The sequence below is a fragment of the Mustela erminea genome, chromosome 3 (assembly GCF_009829155.1).
Source record: "Mustela erminea isolate mMusErm1 chromosome 3, mMusErm1.Pri, whole genome shotgun sequence".
Taxonomy (NCBI): domain Eukaryota; kingdom Metazoa; phylum Chordata; class Mammalia; order Carnivora; family Mustelidae; genus Mustela; species Mustela erminea.
The window spans coordinates 148,770,419-148,793,951 of NC_045616.1; the positions used below are offsets into that span (position 1 = coordinate 148,770,419).

At 34.5% G+C, this 23,533-nt stretch overlaps 1 protein-coding gene across 5 annotated transcripts in view; it reads left to right on the forward strand.

Annotated features, from left to right (window-relative positions):
- Window positions 1-23,533, forward strand: part of CDH18 (cadherin 18) — a 986,019-nt gene that overhangs the window by 650,002 nt on the left and 312,484 nt on the right. For all 5 annotated transcript variants that reach the window (XM_032337720.1, XM_032337722.1, XM_032337723.1 and 2 more), the window contains one exon: window positions 22-506. In XM_032337720.1, coding sequence (XP_032193611.1) covers window positions 279-506 — 228 coding nt within the window. In that variant the 5' untranslated portion in view covers window positions 22-278. The remainder of the gene's footprint in view (window positions 1-21; window positions 507-23,533) is intronic.

A 23,533-nucleotide genomic window follows, 5' to 3' on the forward strand; every position in this document is an offset into this window, starting at 1 on the left:
AATTTTCTCTCTTTCCATTAGGTAGAAAATGATTGTCCGTGTTCACTTACTGTGAAGATTTGAAATCAGACGACTACAGCTTTGATTCTCCCAAGCGTTTCAGGATGTAAATGTAGTCTGACCTTTCCCTGATGGGCAGTTAAATCATGGACACGCTAAACAATTTACTTTGGACTGTCCTTTCAAAAGATGCTCTGGCTTCTCTCTTGAATGCGCACTAAGCATTTGTAACTGACAAGGAAAAGAAAGGAGACTGTGAACAAGAAAGCTATCTTACAATGAAAATTACGAGCACATCTTGCATCTGTCCAGTCCTAGTGTGTCTCTGTTTTGTGCAGAGGTGTTATGGAACTGCTCACCACAGCTCCATCAAGGTGACCAGAAACCAGACCAAACATATTGAAGGTGAAACCGAAGTCCACCACCGTCCCAAAAGGGGATGGGTTTGGAATCAGTTCTTTGTTTTAGAAGAACATATGGGACCAGATCCTCAGTATGTTGGAAAAGTAAGTTTTTCTTATTCTTTTTCCTATTCTAAGAAATTATGGGATAAGACGAGAGTGACGTTGGGTTGGTTTTGGAAAAGACATGGAAAGTAGAAGGAAATATACTACAGAATACTATTTCTTATGCTAAATGGTTTAAAATAATGACTGTTTAATAAAAAAGAGAACTTTAGCAGTCATGTCACCTCTCCCTAAACATTAGTTCATCCATGCTGTACTGGATCTTCCCCGGATATTACTCTCTACAATCTTTTGTATAAAATGGAAATATTTAATTGAACACACAATTGGGCAATTTTGCCTCTATTACCATGAAGGTATATTGGAATTCACAAAGTCATTTACTGGCACATTGATATTTACAGTTTTTAATCCATTGCTAATGCACACGAAGCAAAAAGAACATGCTTTTTCATGACATCTTATTTATTTTTATTAATTGTTACGGAAATTGTATTTGAATTTAAGTCCTCTTTTAAAAGCACATAGGTATTTTTTTCCATTCCCCAAATTAATTTCCACTCAAATGCTGATATATTTTAAATACACATTCAATATACACAGCAGGTACAGATTTTCTTAACATTCCAAAAGAATGGAGTTGATAAAATAATCAGTAACTTCAGACCACCTTCCCTTTCTCTTGAAAATACAAGACAATTTAATCACTTATCAAACCCATTAGGAAATTGTGCGCTCAGTAATAGGGGACAGCTTAACCATGTGTCATGTAGGCTTCAGTGTAGAGAATAGCACGGGAGGTAGAGAGACCTTCTGATGAATTATGGATCGTGGGAGACAACCACTTAGATTAGTTCAGTACCTCTGGGAGAAACAGTAAGCATGCCAGTAGAATCTCCATGACTGCAGGCTCAGTGAATTCCATCTCCCTGCTTGACTATTTATTTTCACTTTAGTACTGTTAGTACTTAAAAAAAAAAAAAAAGTTCTCCATCCAAGCCATGGTGCTTCCTTCACGTGCAGGCAGTTCAGGATCACGAGCCATCTGCTTTACCCCTCATCCAACAGGGAGGCACTGGGTTGCAGCTGTATTTTCCATAGCCAGCAGGAGCTGCAGAGTCAGAATGTGGCACATAAAAAAAGATCTGAAACCATTCAATCATTTTCTTATATGCATATTAAAATGAGACAAAGCAACTCATCTTCATCATTTTCTTTTTTTTTTCCTGCAAAGTATTCCGCAAAGTAAATGAAAACAAATGTGCTGAAATAAAAATGTAATATATGGAATTACTTGAAAGTTTTTTGCTTGTGAACTTCAAAATACTTTTCTGTAATAATTTATTATCCTTGGAAAGGAGAAAAATAAGAAACAAAGTATTTCCTCCCTTTAGGGGTATACCAAAAGGAAAACACATTTTATTATTATATATATTCTGTTATGTATATTTCTTGTCAGTTCAATCTAAGTGAAAAAAAAATTTGCTTGAAAGGGGCAGATTAGACAACCTTCATTTCCTTTTGTGTCATCTCATTTGGTAAATGATGAAGGTAGGTCAATTTCAAACATTCTTTCTGGGCTGGAGTGCTGATGAACATAGGGTTGAAAGCTTGTTACCCACCACGCAGGAGTGGAGGTCTATGAAGCTATTCATGTTTGTGAAGGTTCTGAAGAAACTGGTATCTGCTCTATTGTTTATAGTAACAGTAGACAAATATAATGGTCATACCCAAGGATGTGGTTCTCTTACTCACTATCTGACCTAATCCACCCACTTGGTCTTTCTCCTCTACTCTAATCTTCCTTTATGAGAAATTCTAACTAGATTATATAGATTCTTTGCATTCCCCTCTTACTATATACATACATAAAAACATCACAGATTTTTAAAAGACTGTAAAACTCAATCCATATTAGGATATAGTTTTGTTTGTTTGTTTGTTTGTTTTTAAAGATTTTATTTATTTATTTGACAGAGAGAGATCACAAGTAGATGAAGAGGCAGGCAGAGAGAGAGAGAGAGAGAAGCAGGCTCCCTGCTGAGCAGAAAGCCCGATGTGGGACTCGATCCCAAGACCCTGGGATCATGACCTGAGCCGAAAGCAGCGGCTTTAACCCACTGAGCCACCCAGGCGCCCAGGATATAGTTTTATATAAGCTATCACAATTAAAATTTATGCCATCCACCAACACCTATCATTGGAGTAGACTCATTGCCTTCATGAGATACCAATGATTAGTAAGTGAAAAGCTTCTCTGCTAATTATCTGTATTATAGTGGGAAGTTTCTTTAATTCTCTGTATTTCTGTGTCCTTAATGGTAAAACTAGGAAATATTGTTTGGTATTTCTGAAACTAATTCAACTATAAAGGTTAGTTTATGGCTTAGATCATGGGTCAGATAAATTATAGTTTGTGTGCCAAATTCAGCCCGTGCACATTTTTGGTACTGCCTACATACTAAACAAGTTTTGGGTTGTTTGTTCTCATTTTTAAATTCTTGATTTTTTAAAAAATAATTTTTGTGACATATGGAAATTATATGAAATTCAAATTTGTTTCCATGACTAATGCATTTTTTATAATACAGCCGCAGTTATGCATATATGTATTGTATATGGCTATTTTCAAGCTACATTGGTAGGATGAAGAGGCGGCCAGAGAAAGCAAGGCACTCAAAGTCTAAAATATTTACTAATGGCATTTGCAGGAAATGTTTGTGAGCTCCTGGTTAAAATGCCTGCCTCACCTAGTACGCTGTGGATTCTTTAGAAGCAAGTCCTGGGACTACTTCGTCTTAACACTTACACTATCTATCTCAGTGCCTGCTGTAATGATCAAACGCTAATCCAAGAAAAGTGCTCCCTGAGCTATAAACTTTTGTAGCCATGTTAATGGTTGGGATAATTATTTGAAATTACTGAAACCAAATCTCACTAATAATTGCTTTTATGATGTAGAGAATTTTTGAAAATTTTGAAATTTTCAAATGGAGAGATTTTTGACTTCACCATTTTCACTGGGGTACAATTGCCTCACAGATATTTTAATGAATGTTTATTAACTGTGGTGTTTTAATTTTTATTGTTGTTTCATTCCTATTTCATACAATTATGTAATGAGTGCTCTTCTACACATATTTAACATATATTGTGTCTGTGGTAGAAATTTCCAAAAGTGAGATTATGATTCAGATAAATAAATCTTTAATTTAATTTTGGTAGTATTACTAGATCCCCCTCCATAGGTAATGTAGTATTTTGCACTTCTCTCCCTGATGTAAAAGTGACTATTTTTCGACAGCAATGCCAATAATGGGATTGTAAAACTTAGAATTTTGCAAATATAATAGGTAAAAGTAACATCTTTGTGTATTTTTAGTGTATATTTCTCCTACAATGAGTGAAATTCATATTTGAGAGATACAAATTTTTTTTACTAACTGTCCATGTCCTTTGACATTAAATTCTTTTTTTAGACTCTTTAACTTATCAATAATAATAATTCTTTATATAGTAAATATAATAATATCTTGCCTATAATATAAGTTATGAATAGTTTTTTCACAGTTGATATTTGTCTTTGGACTTCGTTTATAATTTCTGCTTTATAAAGATTTATTATTTTAACATAGGAACTCCTATTATTTTTTTGTTCTTTTTTTTTTGTCCCAATGTTTTCGTTTTTGACCTATAACTAACATACAGTGTTATATTAGTTTCAGTTGTAGAGTGTAATGATTCAGTGGTTCTCCACATTACTCAGTGCTCATCATGACAAGAGAACTGTCTCTACCCTTTATTTGACACATCCCCTCACCCACCTCTCCTCTGGCGACTACCAGTCTGTTCTTTGTATTTAATTGTTCCTTTATCTCTTTTTTGTTTGTTTTGTTTTTTAAATTCCATATACGAGTGAAATCGTTTGGTTATTTGTCTTTCTCTGTTTTATTTATTTCACTTACATTGTATCGTCTACGTCCACCCAAGTTGTTGTGGATGGCAAGAGCTCATTCTTTTTTATGACTGAATCATATTCCTTCGTGTGTGTGTGTGTGTGTGTGTGTACACACACACACACACACACACACACACTGCATCTTCCTTACCCATTTATCCATCAACCACTTGAAATGTTTCCATATTCTTGTTATTGTAAATGATGCTGACTAAACATAAGGGTGCACATATCTCTTTGAATTAGTGTTTTGTTTTCTTTGGGTAATACCCACTAGTGCAATTGCTGGATCATATGATAATTCTATTTTTAATTTTTTTAGGAAACTCCATACTCTTTTCTACAGTGACAGCATCAGTTTACACCTCCACCAATAGGGCAAGAGGGTTCCTTTTTCTTCAAATCCTTGCCAAGGCTTGCCATTATTTTTCTTTTTGATTCCTGCCACTCTGACAGAGTTAAGGCAATATTTCATTTCACCTGTCAGAATGGCTAGGATCCGAAAGACAAGAAAGTCCTAGCATTCTTTGACTAAACCATATATTTTTAAAAGATTTTATTTATTTATTAATTTGAGATAGTGAGTGACAGAGCATGGGGGGGATGGGCAGACGGAGGGAGAGAAGCAGACTCCCCACTGAGCAAGAAGCCCAGTTCCATCCTACAACGTCCAGATCATGATGGGAGCCAATGGCAGACACTCAACTCACTGAGCCACCCAGGCTCTCCTTGACTGAACCATATTTGTATTTGACTTGGAATCTTTGGAAATGTGAGGCGATTGGTGTTCAGAATTAGTGACAATAGATAAAAATAACATTCTTCAGGCCTTAACATATATAGTTTATCACATATATTAGGATGTATTGCTTATCAAATAAAAAATGGTGTGAAAGCGGGAATGCTTATGTTAGAGACCAGAAATTACAACTTAGAATACAGCTGAATTTCTGTTTTTTAGCTACTTGCTATTGGCTGTTTTCCTTGTCTCATGTTTCCTAATAGATTGTACCCTAGATGTGCAGGTTGTCATTGCAAAGTGTATTGACTCTAACTGGTTCATGTTGCAAATATGTAAACATATGTATTGGTAGAATTTACCTAAAAATATACATTGCAAATAATGCAAAAATATACATTGAAAATAATCCACAACTGCTGGCAATAGGCTTCATATATTTCCAGTGGTAACTCCTTGTGATTAGCTATCTGCTTTGCTCCATAAATATGTATGATTTTCATTTGAATAATATCATAGAAGATTACTTCTTTAACTAGCCAGGCAGTCTTACATAAAAAATAAAGGAAAGTGTTTTTCCAGGATATCTGTAAGGAGATATTTTTTACATTGCATTGTTTGATAATTAAGGAGAGGGGAATAAAAATCGTAAATAATAGGTAAGACACTAAAAAAAGGAGCTTCTACTTCACAGTACATTTTAGGCAAAGATATTTAGTCTATTCACAATTTTATGTTTAGGTGTAGGGCTCTGTTGACACTGAAGATATATTTGATAATAAAGGTTAATGAAAACTTAAAATTTTTCAGAACAGGCAAATGAATTATATTCTCCATCTTCACTTTCCTATATTTACAGTGTATCTTCTCTGTTTGTAACTATTAGAAATTTTTCTAGATATAAACCACTTATAGAAGCTATTGCTTACATCTATTAAGAGTTTAGTTACTAAAATGTTACCACTCCCCCCCCCCCAAATTGCATCCTATCCTGAATAGATGAGTATAGTCTATACACAATTATTCTCAAATTGCTTTAGTAAAAACAAAAAATATAGAAGATAAGCAAGGAATTTTAGCAAAACAAAGGAGCTAAGAAATCATCTTGCCAAATTTTTCAAGTAATAGGAAGTAACAATGCTCAGAACAGTTAAGCCACCTCTTCTTGCTCATGGGATTAGTTATGGCTCTGCCAAAGAAGGAATTGTAAGGTATCTTATTCTTTAATGGGGATCAATTTCTAATAAACAGTGCATGAAATTCCTCTCTCATCATCACTATTACTGCCATTATTCTATATTATTTTCTTTCTGTAAAAGAGAACCTTCAAAACTCTTTTAATATGATGTGCATTAGTTTCTAATTAAATAAATGATTTTGAGGTTAAAAAAGAGAATAAATCATGGACAAAGGATAGGGAAAGTTTAAGCTTTCAGAAAGGAGTGTATGATATCTTTAATGTCATTATGAGCTCTGAATTAAAAATTAAGTGTGCAGCAGGGAAAGGTCCCAATTGTCATCTAATATTGTCAAGATGATAATTTTATGAACATTTTATCATAAGTTCTTTGAAATGGAAAACTTCATGTATCAAAACATGGCATTTGAATTTTGTACAGATGACAATGTGATGACATGATGTCGTGTGAAATTATGACACATGGTTCTATATGGAAATGGAACTTTTCAAATAATCATCATGGAGATTTAACTATTTAGATCCAGTTCTATAAATTAGGTGCATAAAAGAGGATTTTGATTTGGTATGCATGTCATTTAATTTGTAGATATTTAGAATCTTTTTTTGAACAAATCAGATTTCATTAAGGTTAATTACATTTTTAGAGAATATCTGATATTTTTGTATTTAAATATAACTTTAAAATGTTTAAGTTAATTAATGCGTTTCCTAATGCTACACTGACAGTTTTTTAAAGGTCATAATACATATGCCATGGCCATGACATTTATATTTATTCACATTGTGAACTTTATATTACTCTATAAACATATCCATCTGGGTGTGTGTTTGTGTGTGAGTGTGTGTATCAGCAGTGCTAACCCAGAGATGATACTCATCCCTGGGAGATTTGGCAATGTCTAGAAAAATTTTTGCCAGGAGGAAATTGTCTGTTATAGTTGGCATCATCAGTAGGGTTCATGGTGCTTAAAGGGCCCAGAAAATGTTTTAATGCATTTTCAAATCAGAATAAAATATAAAAATAAGTATTATTCAGGCTGTATTATATTAGTCTGTATATCAATATAACTATAAACAGATTTTATCATTTTAATTGAAAATGGGACCCAAAAGGAAAATGGCCCATGGAAATTCTTATGTGATTCTGATTTTGGGTTCAGTGTACTTCTTTCTGAAATATAACTGTGTCCCATTTCTTTTTAATTCATATTCTTGATTTTTAAATTTTAATTCCAGTGCAGTTAACATACAGTGTCAGTTTCAAGTGTACAATACAGTGATTCAACAATTCCACACCTCACCCAGTGCTCAGCATGACAAATGAACTCTTTAATCCTTATCATCTACTTCACCCAACCCGCCATCCACCTCCTTCACCAAGAAGAGGTCACTTAATTCTTTTGAGCATCATGGTTTTCGATTGCTTAAAAAATTTAGCGAGGTGATTTCTTACCTCCTTTATTTTACTGAAATTCCTTGCTTATTTTCTATGTGTTTGCTGCTCTTAATAAAGCAGTCATCAGTTTGTTCTCTCTAGTTAAGAGTCTGTTTCTTGCTTTGTCTCTAGCTCTCTTTATTTTCCTTTAATCCTTTATTTTATTTCTTAAATTCCACACATGAATGAAATCATGTATTTATCTTTCTCTGACTCATTTATTTCACTTAGCATAGTATTCTCTAGCTCCATCCGTGTCTTTGCAAAAGGCAATATTTTATTCTTTTTTATGGCTAAGTAATATTCCATTGTATGTATGTAGATAGATTTATATATCACTTCTTTATCCATTCATCAATCAATGGACATGTGGGCTCCTTCTTTTATTTGGCTATTGTAAATAACACTGCTATAAACTCAGGATGTATGTATTCCTTCAAAATAGTGTTTTTGCATTCTTTGGGTAAATACTCAGTAGTGTGATTACAAGATCATAGGGTAGTTCTGTTTTTAACTTTGAGGCACCTTCATGTTGTTTTCCACAGTGGCTGTACCACTTTGCATTGGTACCAACAATACAAGAAGGTTCCTTTTTCTCCACATCCTTGCAAACACTTGTCATTTCTTATGTTTTTTATATTAGCCATTCTGATAGGTATAAGGTGATATCTTACAGTTTTGATTTGCATTTCTCTGATGATGAGGATGTTGATCATTTTTTTCCCGTGGCTGTTGGCCATCTGTATTTTCTTCTTTGGAGAAATGTCTGCTCATGTCTTCTGCCAATTTTTAATTGGATTACTTGTTTTTAGGATGCTTAGTTGTGTAAGTTGTTTATATATTTTGGATACCAACCCTTTATTGGATATGTCATTTGCAAATATCCTCTCCCCTTCAGTAGGTTGCCTTTTAGTTTTGTTGATTGTTTTCTTTGGTGTGTAAAAGCTTTGTATTTTGATGTAGTCTAAATAGTTTATTTTTGCTTTTTACTTCCCTTGCCTGAAAAGACATATCAAGAAAAATTTTCTTATCCAGGGTACCTGGGTGCCTCAGTCAGCTAAGCATCTCATTCTGATTTCAGCTTAGGTTATGATTTCAGGGTCATCAGATCAAGCCACATTGGGCTCTGTGCTGGACGTGAAGCCTGCTGAAGATTCTCTCTTTCCCGGGGTGCCTGGGTGGCTCAGTAGGTTAAGCCTCTGCCTTCAGCTCAGGTCATGGTCTCTGGGTCCTGGGATAGAGCCCCTCATCAGGCTCTCTGCTCAGCAGGGAGCCTGCTTCCCCCTCTGTCTCTGCCTGCCTCTCTGCCTACTTGTGATTGCTCTCTCTCTCTCTGTCAAATAAATAAATACAATCTTAAGAAAAAAAAAAAAATGTCTCTCTCCCCCTCACTCCCACCTTCCACTCACTCTCAAAAAAAAAAAAAAAAGAAAAAAGAAAAATGTTGCTCTGGCAAATTTCAAAGAAATTACTGATTACTGCCTGAGCTCTCGTCTAGGATTTTTTGGTTAACTGATATGCTTTATAAAGTTCAAATTAAATACCTTTACAGTAATCCTAAACAATAAAGATAATTTAGGATATTTAAACCCTCTTTGCTTTCAACTTTTATATTTGTCAAATATCTTATTCCTCATTAGAAAGCACTTTCCAAATTTTTCATGATTCAAATTATTTAAACATTAGATTTTCCTTCGATTTATTCAGATTTATCAATATCTATGTTTTCCATCGCTTCTACCCTTCTTTCTTTGGTTTGATTGTTTTTATTGCTTATATGTAATCATTTATTTAATTTCTATTTTGCGATTTTGTGTGTGAGTAGTAAAACCTTTTTTTTTAAACTGTATCATTTGTGTGTGTGTGTGTGTATGGGATTCTATGATGAGTTTTTCCATTATTGTATTATTAAAGATATATTGTATGGTGAATTCTATCTTTGATGGAAAATCTGTTGTGATTTCATTTTTTAATATCCTCTTTTGCTTAGGTTGATTTCAGGATTATTACTGTTTTCTTTATGGCCTATAGATATACTAAGTATCTAAGCTTTTATTATTTTCCTTTATCAAACATTTAATTTCTTTCAGTCTGTATATTAAGTAAATAGGGTTGCCATTACACAGTACTATAAACTGAGTGGTTTAAACAACAAGAAGTTATTGTCTCACCATCCTAGAGGCTAGAAGTCTGAAATCAAGATGTTGGCAGAGTTAATTCCTCTTGGGGTTTCCAAGGGAAGACTTTTTTGATGGCATTCTCCTTAGCTTGTAGATAGCTATCTTTATGTTCACATGGTATTCTTCATGTATCTACATCTCTGTGTCCAAATTTCCCCTTTTCATAAGAACATCAGTCAGATTAGAGTCCACTTAACGACCTCACCTTTACTTAATTAGCTCTGTAAAGAGATATTTCTAAAAAAAGGTTAGAGGAGGTTAGGCCTTTAACCTTTGAATTTTGCTGGTACAAAATTCAACCCATAGCAGTGCAGAATGAGTACCTATGTAATTATTGAGATTTTTATATTTAATTATAGAATGTCAGTATATGTTGTTTCTTTGCAATTTTTAATTTCCTCAGTTATTATTTCATTCTGAAATTTCTGTTTGATATAATTTCTGTCAAATTTATTTCTAGTATATAAATCCTCTAAGTTGAATGTTTAGTATGTTCTTTGACTTACACGTGAATATTAATTTGATTATATTTTAAAATTTCTAATTGTATTTGGTTCCATTTTTCCTCTTTATGTAATGACCTGTTCTTTCATTTTTATTTCTGTTTCTTCTCTTAGGATTTTGATTATTGCAAACCACTAATTAATAATCTTGTTCAAATTTTCTAATCTGTGTTTGTGCTTGATGAGTTTTCATAATTCTTTTGTTTAGTCACTATCTGTTATGAAGATATGATCCCAGTATGCCTTTTAAAATTTTACAATTCATTTGTCCTCAATAGTATACATAGTAGGAATAAGGATTTTGGTTGACTTCCTCCAAAATATAGCTTGAGAAATATCAATGGAAAGCCATTTGTCTTTTTGTCTGCTGGCAACCAATTGGTTTTATTAATCTGAATGAATATTAATTTTTAATTTTTCCTGTAGCTTCTTGGCCATACATTCAATGGAAATAGCAAAAACAGTAATACCAATAACATTAAAAAAATAAAAATTATACCTTTCATCTGAGCTGGAACTTTTGGTTTCAGCTTATTGCAGAACTCTTTTTTTTTTTTTTTAATATTTTATTTATTTATTTGACAGACAGAGATCACAAGCAGGCAGAGAGGCAGGCAGAGAGGAGGAAGCAGGCTCCCTGCTGAGCAGAGAGCCCCGATGCGGGGCTCGATCCCAGGACACCGGGATCATGACCTGAGCTGAAGGCAGAGGCCTCAACCCACTGAGCCACCCAGGCTCCCCTTATCACAGAACTCTTATTAGAATCAAGAACTTCTACTAGGCCATTAAGTTCCTTGTACTTTCTGAAGCTGGTGGGTAGATAGTCTAATTTTCATTTCATATAGTTGTTTTTAAGCAGTCTTGCTTTTTTCAGATACCTTCATTCTGAAAGTGCTATACCTTCAGGAGCCTGAAAGTTATGATTTCTAATATTCAAGAGATGCAAAACCTAAATTTTTGGAACCTGAGGCTTTTGTCCAGTTTAATTTCTCCCAGAGAGATGAGGCTGGCTGCCAGTTGGAAAACATGTCCCTGGTATTAAGTTCTCTCTCCTTCCCTTTTCTACTGGGAATTGTCTTTCATTGTTTTTAGCTCACTCATATAATTCTTCAGTGTTTAATTTCTATACATCATTTTGACCATTTATAGTAAGATACAAATCTTCTTTAGCTTTGTCTGGCATTTTATTGGTCATATCTTGCCTCTAGTTTTTTTTTTATACAGAAACAATATTTGGATTAGGTAATCTTCTTAGTATCTCTTCCGGATATAAATAATAGTATTAGTTTTGCCATGCTTCAACATTTTCATGCAAAAGTAGATATTAATCTAAATGTTTCCGAAATATCAAAGAGTAGAAATATACATTCCGAAAACCTTATCTCACTTCTTAACTAATTAAAGTCTGATTTAGTTCAACATGTATTTTTCCTAAGGAAATGAATAATTTTTGACATAGGTATTAGATTATTCTCAAGATACCTTTTTCATTAGCTAATTGATTTTAATTCAGTGAAATGATTTTGAACAATTGATTTTGAACACTGATTCAAGTTCACCTGATTTTGAACACTGCATTGCACTGGATCTCACATAATAAAAGTATTTAATTTGAAAGTTGAGCCACAGGGTCTTCATCCAGGTTTTCATTTTTGTTTTGAAAATTCATAAAGAAGATACTAAGCATTCATTTTAAGAATTAGAGTGAAATGTATCAATTCCTTTCCTATAGGATATTTATTTTTCCTATATATGATTTGTCACTGTATTCATAGAAATTAAAACTATATATGGTATGAAATCATTTTCTACACTAAAAAATACTACAAAGTATAAAACAAAACTAAACTATACTAATTTAATCATAGCCTTTGGTTTGCATTGTTCAGAACTATACTTTGATTACTGGTGAGCCTGTTTTAATAAAAATTGAAGACTGCTTAGGATATATTCATTCATTCAAAATGTATTGAGTTCTTTCTTTGCCCTGGTCATTACCCTAGGTATTGTTTATATGATTACAAACAAAGGAGATATATTAGAAGACATTGACATTAAACTGACTTTCACACAAAGACATATTTAATTAAGAACCATGAAGAGGATTGTAGGAAAAAAAATGTGCTCTCTGTAGTGTAAAACTTAGACTGATGATAACAGAACTCTCTGAGGAACGAATAGCCAGGCTGTTATCTAAAAGTGAATAGGAGCTATTTAGTCCACATTAGTGGTATGCTCATGACTCCTGGGAATGAAGACAAGTCCATGATGAAGGAGTAACACATGTAAAGATCCTGGCATGGAAGGGACTCTTTGGATTTGAGGTTCAAAGAAAGACCCAAGTACCTATAATTCATATTTAGAGAAATAGGGAGACATTGTTGACTTTTAAGAAGAAAATTACATGGCATCATTGTTTTTATTATTAGGCAATCACTTTGCTCTATGAACAACTGAAGTGCAGGAAAGAAGCTCAGGAAAATCAAAAGTAGTTTAATTTCTGTAAAGGAGCTAATATAGAAACTGAAAGAAATAGAGTGTAGTTTGCTTACTTACATTTCCATAACGACTCAAGGGATAATGGATTCATGGCCTGTATAATGCATTATGGACTCAGGAGAAGACTTGAGACATATATATAAGTAACAGTGGTGGAAGTCACATCAGATAGGTAGCCTTGATTTTTCTACTATGTAATTGTTTAACCTTGGTAAGTCCAAATTTCCAAATGGAGTTTTATTATGCACATGAATAAGGCAGATGAAGGAAATGATTGCAGGGATTCTATTCACTTCAAAATTCACTGCTTCAGCATGAGCTCAATGGCTTTAAGAAACCACAGTATGCCACACACTGTACTAGATGTGGAGGTTATACTAATGAAATACACAGTCCTGGTCATTAATGAAACTAATGAAGAGGAGGCAAATTCAAGGACAAATGATCACATCCCATCGCTAATGGTACAATAACGGTGTTAAGCACAAGGGTTGACAGTACAAGAGGAGATGTGACATACTTAAATAAATTCTCTTAAATTGGCTTGAACTAGTATTTTGCTATTAATAGAAAACGAGACAGAGTCTATTGGTTCAGAGAGCTACAATGGAATTTTAGGAGCAGCGTAACAAAGGTGCAGAAGTAACATTCAAAAATGTATAAGAACAGTAGCTGGAGCGCTGAGGGAATGTTGAGAAGACGGAGTGAGGTGAAGCTAGAGAGGATGATGGGTCCCAGATGACCTGACCCGGCAGGAGACGCAAAGGAGACTATCCAGAAGTGTTCATGAATGAATGGAAGGGTTTGCAAGTGGGAAGTGATATGAGACATTTAGAATGTTTGGAGGCAGAAAAGATGCTTTACCAATGTCCAAATCTAAACTTAAATTTGATAATAACAATTTCAGAAGAAGAAATCAACCAACCAGTGTGTTAGGATGTAGAATTGATAAGATATCATTTTGACGAAGGTGAGAAATGGAAGCAAAACCTTTGGAAGATGGTTGGCAGACTTAGCATACTGTGGTGGTAACGAGTAAAGGAGGAGGATCCTGTCTGGTTGTGAAAGTGGTGCAGTTAGGTTTGAACTGGCCGTGTCCAGGGCGCTTTGCGGGCCCACAAGTACACAGGCACAGAGTCACTGGATGTTGGATAAATGCAGAAATGGGAGACACTGGAGTTTCAGTGGTGGAAGGAATCATAGTAGATGAGGAAGGAGAATGTCTCAAGGAGGAGGAAGTGGACAACGAATTCTGATGCTTCAGTGAGGATAAAATAACACTGTATTATCTACTTAAAAATTGTGTTAGGGGTAGATTTCAAATCTTAACTGTGCTTACCACCACCACTACTACCACTGCTACTACTGAGGAGGGCAGGAGGAAACTTTTCATGGTGACTGGATTGTGGTGATGGTTTCACAGATGTATACTTATCTCCAGACTCATCAAGTTGTATATATTAAATATGTTCATCTTCTTGTATGTGATTTATACCTCAAGGAAGTGGTTTTAAAAACATAACCATAGGGACACCTGGGTGGCTCAGTTGGTTAAGCATCTGACTCTTGATTTTGGCTTAGGCTCAAGTCCTGATCTCAGGGTCATGATCTCAGGGTCCTGGGATTGAGCCCCATACTCAATGGGAGTCTGCTCAAAGATTCTCTCTCTCTTCCCCTCCTCCTGCTCTTACTCTCTCAGTAATAAATAAATCTTAAAACAAAACGAAACAGAAAAACAGGAACTATGAAACATTTTTAAACGGAGAAAAAAATAACTGGATATTTTTTTAAAACTTTTTTTAACAGATGAGGTTATTTTTTCCTTAATAGCATTAGCTGTGCCTAAGGGGCTGACCCGTACTGTAAAGGCTTGAGCAGTCATAGAGGAAGAAGGTTATAATTTAAGGGGAATGTGTGGATTATTTACTTACTTTACTTGTAGTACCTATTGCTGTCTTTCTGCCCTTTATCCGTTGCCCTCTAGCCATTAGTTGTCTAGAGCAGGTAAACATTTACATATTCCTCCGCATGCTCCTAATCCTGAACTCTTTGAATCTACCTTACTGATTGACACTCTGTTTGCATTGGTCAGTAATTCCCTGCTGGTTGTTGAAGGAAACTATGTGAAACTAGTTTAACAATGGGAAGTAATTTACCAGTTTGCATATCTGAAGAGCAGAACAGTCTTCAGGCACAGGCAGAATCAGAAATACAAATGATGTGATTAGGATTCTAACCAGTGCCCTAAAGCTGCAAACTCATAAAATATGTGAAGTCCAAGACCCAAGATTTGCAAGTGACAGTTCAGTTTCTTTGCTCTGTTTTATAAAAAGGATTTCCTTGCTTGCAGCTAGATATAGAGAGATTTTAAGTGCCCAAATATTTTTCAATTCCACGTTTTAGGGTCTATCTTTTAAAACCTCCCATTTCTAGGAACAAGTTTCTCTAGCAATCAGAGTCCTTTGGTTGAAAAAAATCTACACTGGTTAACAAACAAAAACAAAATAAGATATGAAAATATAAAATAAGTTCAATTCATTTTATGGGAAAATATCCATCCTTTCCTTGAGCTTTATTGGCCCATTGTTCAAGCACCATGCTGAACTAATGACAGTCAACCTCTGCCAAGTAACTTAAGTCTGCATTTCTGATTTAACCATTAAAAAGGTTGAATTGGGGGCACTTGGGAGGCAGAGTTGGTTGTCTGCCTTCTGCACAGGTCATTATTCTGGACTCCTGGGATTGAACCCTGCATCAGCAGGGAGCCTGTTCCTTCCTTTCCCTTTCCCTCTGCTGCTCCCCCTGCTTGCGCTCTCTTTCTGTCCAATGAAAAAATAAACTCTTTTTAAAAATAAATAAATAAATAAGTAGAAAGGTTGAATTATCATGTGTTCCTACAAAAATGCTGCCCAGTAGAACTTTCTACAGTTTTTTTTTTAAAGATTTTATTTATTTATTTGACAGAGAGAGATCAGAAGTAGGCAGAGAGGCAGGCAGAGAGAGAGAGAGAAGGAAGCAGGCTCCCTGCTGAGCAGAGAGCCCAATGCGGGACTCGATCCCAGGACCCTGAGATCATGACCTGAGACGAAGGCAGTGGCTTAACCCACTGAGCCACCCAGGCACCCGAACGTTCTACAGTTTTGATCATGTTTTATATCTATACTGTCCATTATGGTAGCTACTAGCCATATGTGGCTATCAGACATTTTATATGTGGCTAGTGCAGGGATACTTGGGTGGCTCAGTTGGTTAAGTAGTAGACTCTTGATTATGGGTCAGGTCATGATCTCAGGGCCCTGGGATCAAGCCCAGGGTGGGGTTCTGCACTCATTAGGGAGTTTGTTTGGATTCTCCCTGTCCCTTGGCCCCTTCTCCCACTTGTGTGTGCAAGCACTCTCTTCCTCTCTGTCAAATAAATAAATAAGTCTTACAAAGAAATAAATGTGGCTAGTGCAATTAGGGAACTGCATGTTTACATTTTATTAATTTAAATTTAAATAGCTACTGGTAGCTATTGGCTACAATATTGAAAAGTGCAGGTTTAGACTACCCAGAAAGGAAACCTAACCTCATACTCAAATAATATACACACAAAAGTATGAGTCTATGTAAGCCACATAAAATTACAGGCATAGAGAATGAAATTAAAAACAATGGATTTAATAGCCTGACTCCAATGCATAAAAAAAGTTCTGAAGACTGGAAAGGTCAAACCTGATTTTCTTTTTCTTGATTTCAAGTAGCATACATTGTTACCGTTCAATTGATTTGTTTGTGTGCGGTTGTAGTGGGGCTTGCATGATTTAGAAAATCACCTTCTTGACTGTAGCAAAATCTTACTCTGAGTAATTTAAAGATAAAAGTAACTTTCCAAATGAGTATTGGATAAATCACTAGAATTGGCAGGAAGGCTCTTGAGTCAGTGTTGAAGTAAAGCAGGAATCAAGGGAGGCTGAGTGGTTGTAAATGCAGCCAAGCTGATTCCCAGAAACAACTTAGTCAGAACGTTGCCACTGATGATATTTCTACCTCTAGATTTGCATTGCTATTGTCTCTCTGTTCTTTTTTTTTTTAAGATTTTATTTACTTTTCATATTTTATTTACTTAGAGAGAGCAGGAGAGAGAGAGAGATAGCATGAACAAGGGTGAGGGACATAGGGAGAAGCAGTCCCCCCACGGAGCAGGGAGCCGGATGCAGGACTCCAGCCCAGGACCATGGGATCATGACGTGAGCCCAGGGCAGATGCTTAACCAGCTGACTGCACCTAGGTGCACTGTCTCTGTCTTCTTGATAACACAATCACAGATAACATCTGATCTGCCCTTTGGTCTTTTTGTCACTTGGTGATGTTTTAAAGCTCTAGATAAGAGCATGTGTTAGCCCAGTCTAAGTCATGTGCCAGTAGTCTGGCTGCACCAAGTAGAGAGATCCAATCTGGCTCCTGCAGTTTCCATAACTGAAACAGGATTCTCTCTTCCATCAAAAATCTCACAATGGGGTGTCAATTCTTCAAAAATAAGCAGGGTGTCCAAAAAACACACAGTTGCCTATAGTTTAATATAATTCCCAACTGTATAGAAAAATTTAATGTATTTGACCTGTTTTACTTCATTATTTTATGCCTTGTGTCTTCAAGATAAATATAATTCACCTTATTAAAAAAAAACTCAGAATAGAGTTCACTATCCTTTTTCTGAACTCATTTTGATGACGTCCACTGACATTTTTGAAGAAAGGGATTTTATTTCATTATATATATGCCTATATACATGCTCAAAGTAATGATTCATAAACTTGTTCTGGAACATCTTGTCTGCTTGGTAATTGCTTGTTCAGTTCATTAGCTGCTTCGCATGCATGGGTTCTTTGTGTTGTTATATCAAAGTTATGGAAAGTATTAAACACATCTGTAGTATTCAAGGTAATATAAACTACTTTTAATTAAAGTAAGGAGACTCTAAGCAGAAAGGAAATGCAGTAAGAGAGACCTATACATATTTTACTTGAAATTACTCTCCTTTCTTTTATATGACTTATGTTACGAGTTTGTGCTCTTTTTTTTCTTCCTTCTAGCATTGCCACTGTTAGTCTTGTTCTTTGAACCCTGTTATTACTGTTCCATTGAATTCAATTGACCATGAGGGGGTTTCAGATTTATCACTATTTTTTATAAATACTGAGATGAAGAACAGTAAAATAATGTTTAATCACGTATCAATTATCTACCAAGCAACATTAAGTAAATATTTATGTTTCTGGGGAGAGGAGTGCCAATGTGCAGCTATGGGAAACTAAAGACTCTTTCTGAAGAGCTGTTAATTGGCATCTAAGTAATTTCTATTCCATGATTTGCAGCTGCATTCTCCTCGGTGTCTGTAAGAAATGTTAAAAATAATAAAAAGATAAGTATATGCTGTATTTAAGCCATGTATTCGAAACAAAGCTTTGATCTGGTATATATTACTAGGCACAAATAGCAGTAAGGTACATAACTGTAATTTTCAACTTTGTCTGGATATTCAAATCAGGTGGACATTTTTAAAAATCTTCAAGCCTAGACTGCACATCAGGTTAATTAAGTCAGGGAGTCTGAGAAATAGAACCTGATATCAGTATATTTTAAAGTTACCAAAATGGTCCTAAATTTTATATCATTCAGAACTGCTGGTTTGTAGGCTCAGTTTGCTAATGATACCCAAGGATACCTTGAACAAAATGACAAGAATCTTTAATGGTGTTGGAAATTGTCACTTTGATTTACTAACTGACATCTGTAAAATCATGGTTATTGTAATGTAGTATATACGTGTTCCATGTCTTAAATAGTATTGAATAATGCTAGAACATCTATATGAAATTATTTTTTCTCTTTGAAAAACATGTGATTAAATGTCATCATGTATTTTTTCTCCGTGTAGATATTTTCATGTCACCTTATTATTTTATTAGGGTGATTTTCATTTTTATTGATATAGTACATGCACCTAGGGAGAAATGTCAAGTAGTACAAAAGCAGTTTTAACAAAATTGATATTTCTTTTCCTTACTATTCCCTACTCACAGCCTTCTTTACAGATAAAAACTGATTTGCAATATTTTAGTTCTTATATTTTAACATGACTGGACTTTATTTTAATCCCTACTGTGTTATATGAAGAATCTACTGGTTTACTAATCCTATCTCTTTCTTCCTTCTTCCTACATTGTCTTATCATTAATTTTTAATTTTTTTCTTTGGTTATCTTTTTAATGTATATAAAAACTGACATGTTTACATCTTCTCTTCTTACCCATATTATTTCCCACTTTTTTAGGATTAGGATATAGAAAATCCTACCATTGGCTTTGGAAGGCATTGAAAGATAAGACAGTCTTTGTCTTATCTTTGTCTTATATTTGGACTCCTTTTATCACTAGCTTCCCTGTTAGTTCTCTAAGACATTGCAATTTACATTTTTCTTATAAATGTTTACTTTCCATTTTCTGAGAATATTCACTATTGTTGAGAGAGGTATATGAGTGGCTGCTGAGTATTCTGCATGGAGACATCAAGTACTTTTTCTATAATTTTTCCATTAACCTTTATGATTTAGAACATTTCACCCCCACCCTCCATTATGCTTGGCATTTTAGTCTCCTAGGCTTTTCAGGAAATATGTAAGATAGGCATAGCACAGTCCTATACATTTTTAAAAATATAGTTTCCTTTGTCCTTATATGTCAATCATCATTATTTCATTTGAAATTTACCCTAAGAACGTATGAAATGTCTTTTGTGTTTAGAGAAAACCTAAGAAACTACTTTGCATAGTGTTTAAATATTTTAAATATTTTTTAGAGTTTAATGAGTCTTTAAGGAGAAGAAAAAAAGTTTGTGTTGAAACTACCATCTTGAGCAGAAAGACTTAAGGGAACTTCACATAAAAGAAAATGTGACTTATGTTATAATGTTTCTTGAAAATTATAGACAGTTTGCAAACTTTACATGTGTTAATATTGGGGCTATACAAACATGTGAAAGATACTATGTGATACTATATGGTATTAGCATTTTGATCAGAACCAACTGCATAGTCACCAATTTTAACCAACATGTTGACTTCATTGTTTTTCATTTTCTTAGATCTTAGACAATAGGAAAAAAAAATCTCCTGGCATAGTAATGAAGCAATGAAGGTGCTTTCATACATTTTCACAGCAGTAAATAGTTGTATTCACATATACTATATAATTTTTCTATATTCTATTCCTTTTTCATAATTCCTTAAGATGTTATATCATATCATATATGCTTTGTAATGTATTTAAACATCCAAATTATAGAATTTAATTAACATCTGTAATTAAAGATTAGAAGAAAAGTATAGCTTTAAAAGACACTAAGTTATATCCATTGGTTTTGGAATGAGGGGAAATTAATTAGTATATACTCAATTCTGATAAAAACATGGGACAAATATAATCTATAGATAGTTCTGAACTGGCTTTAACATATGTCTTAAGGTGAAGAAGTAAATTTTATTTATTCATGCTAGTAAGCAGAGGCTCATTTTGTTTCTGTCCCATCCCCATCCCAGTTAACAAAAAAGGTAATTATCTGCTATGAGTATTTCTGAAGTTCTGAGAATTCATCATAGTATTTTCTTTTTTCAACAAGGTACACTCTTTTAATTAAAAATTTGAGGTAATCATAGCTTTCCATATATTTGTAAGAATCAATACAGAGAGATATAAATTCTGCCCAATATCTCCCAATAGTCCGTAAAGCTACAGTGTATTATCACAACAAGGTTATTGACCCTAATACAATCCACCAGTTTTATTCAGACTTCCCCAAACCTCCTTATAATCATTTATTTGCATCTGTTTGTCTTAAGTTCTATAAGAACATTATTCACCAGTGTAGGTCCCTGTGTCCACACTGCCACATTCACCCAGCTGAACGAACCCAGCACCGCAAGGGTCCATCATGTTGCCCTTCTGTAACCACAGTGATCTTCCTCCTGCCACCTCCCCTATATCCTCTTACCCTCCTACCATCACTAAACCCTGGCAAGCATGAATCTTCTTTTCTACAGTATTGCCATTTTAAAAATGCAATGGAAATCGAAGTATATAACATACAACCTTTGGGGATTGACTGCTGTTCACTAGATGTAAGTCTTTGGAGATTCACTCAATTGGCAGGTCTATTGCTTCTCACTGCTGTATAAGCTCCATGCTGAGCTTATAACATGTTATCAGTTCACCAGTCATCTGTCAAAGCATATCTGGACTGATTCTGCTTTGGAGCTATTACCAGCAAAGCTGCTATAAACAATCATTTATAGGTGTTTGTATGAACATAAATTGTCATTCTTTGTGGATAAATTCCAGAGTTTGTAATTGATGTGTTACATAGGGATAGCATGTTTATTTGTTTAAGGAACTGTCAAAGTGTTATTTTTAGAGTGGTTGTGATATTTGTGGTTGTGATATCGGCAATATACAAGTGACCCAATTCTTCATGCCTTCCCCAGTTTTTTGGTTTTTTTTTTTTTTTAACCATTCTGATCCCCTGTGGTTAAACTTTCATTTTCCTGATGGCCAGTGATATTTAACAACTTTCTATGTGATTATTTGCAATCTGTGTCTTTAGTAAAATGGCTGTGTAAGTCTTTTGTTCATTTTATATATATATATATATATATATATATATATATATATATATATATATTTAACTATTCAGATTTGAGAGTTCTTTATATATTCTAGACACGATTGTTGGGTATGTAGTTGGCAAATGCTTCTAGTCTCTAGGGAACAATTACATTATCTTGTAATTCTCCTCACATAGGCTTTCATGGAGAAAAACTTTTTAATTTCAGTAAGATCCAACTACTTAGTTAAAATTTCCTTTTATGCATCATGCTATGGGGGCCAAATCTAAAAATCCTCTCCTAGTATTAGGTACCAAGAATTTCTCTCCACCCACCCCCGCAAAGTTTCATACTTTTAGGTTTAACATTTATGTCTACAGTGCAATTTGAGATACATTTTGTATAGAATTTCTCAAAAAGGCTATTCTTCCTCCTCTGAATTGGTTTTGTACCTTTATTACAGTTCAGTTGAGCATACTTGTGTGAGTCTATTTCTGGGTCATCTATTGTATTCCACTGATCTATAGTTTAGTCTAACTGGCTTAGGAACTATGTCTTCCAATAGAAATTCTAGAATAAAATTGTTTGTATCTATAAAGTATATTGCTGGAGTTCTGATAGACATTGCGTTAAAGTGATAGGTAACTTTTAGAAAAATTGACATTTTACTGCTTCAGTCTTCCAGTTCATGATATGGACATTATATCTTTATTTATTCTTTGATTTCTTTCATCAGCATTTTACAGTTTTCAGCATGAATTGCGTAAAACATCCCATACATGTTTTATTACTATACCATTTTTAAGTTTATGACTTTCTTTAGGGTGATTGTAAAAGGTGTTCTGTTTTAATTTGTTTCCGCATGTTCATTGTTACTATTAATTTATTGTTATTCACCTCCTATCCTGCCCCCTTGTTGATCTCACTTATTAGTTCTAGGAGTTTTTAATTTTTTGATTTGTTTTGTAGGTTTTATGCCTGGATAATGATGTTCTCTACAAATAGAAGAATGTTAACTCTACCCTTTAACCTGTATGCATTTTTACTTCCTTTGCTGGCCTTCTTGCTGTACTAGCTAGGATTTACAGTACTAGGATGAATAAGAATGGTGAAAAATTAGGATGCCTGGGTGGCTTAGTTGGCTAAGCATCTGTCTTTGTCTCAGATCATGATCCCAGGGTCTTGGGATCAAGTCCCACATCGGGCTCCTTGCTCAGAAGGGAGCCTGCTTCTCCCTCGGTCGGCCCTTCCCCTGCTTGTGTGCTCTCTCTTTCTCTCTAACAAGTAAATAAACAAAATCCTAAGAGAGAGAGAGAGAGAGATAGAGGTGAGAGATGACATTTTACCATGTTTCTAATCTTATGGGAAAAGAATTCCGCTCTTCATTATTAGGATGGTGACGCTTGTAGGTTTATTACTGAAGGTCTTCATCACAGGTACTTCCTCCCTCTCTGCTTCTAACTCGCTGCGAGTTTTTATCATTTGCAGACATTGTAGCTTCCTGGATATTTTCCTGCATTGACTGATACGACCATGATTTTTTTCTTCTTCTTTAACTGATTGATATGGTAGATGACGTTGGGTAAGTTTTATTATTCTGCCCTCGAGTTAACAGACTCTATCCTCTGTCTTCTCCACTCTACTAGTAAGCCAATCTAGCATTTTTCTTAGTATTATATTTTTCTATTTTACAATTTTCTTTTGGCTACTTTTTAATAGCTTCTTTGCTGAGATTATCTTTCTCTATCTTGTTTCAAGATAATGTTTAATTTATTACTGAAGCATTTTCACAAAAGCTACTTTAAAATCCTTGTCAGATATTTCCAGCTATCAGTTCATCATGGAGTTAGCATCATTTGTTGTCACTGATCATTCAGGTTGTGATTTTCTTGGATCTTTGTATAGTGGGT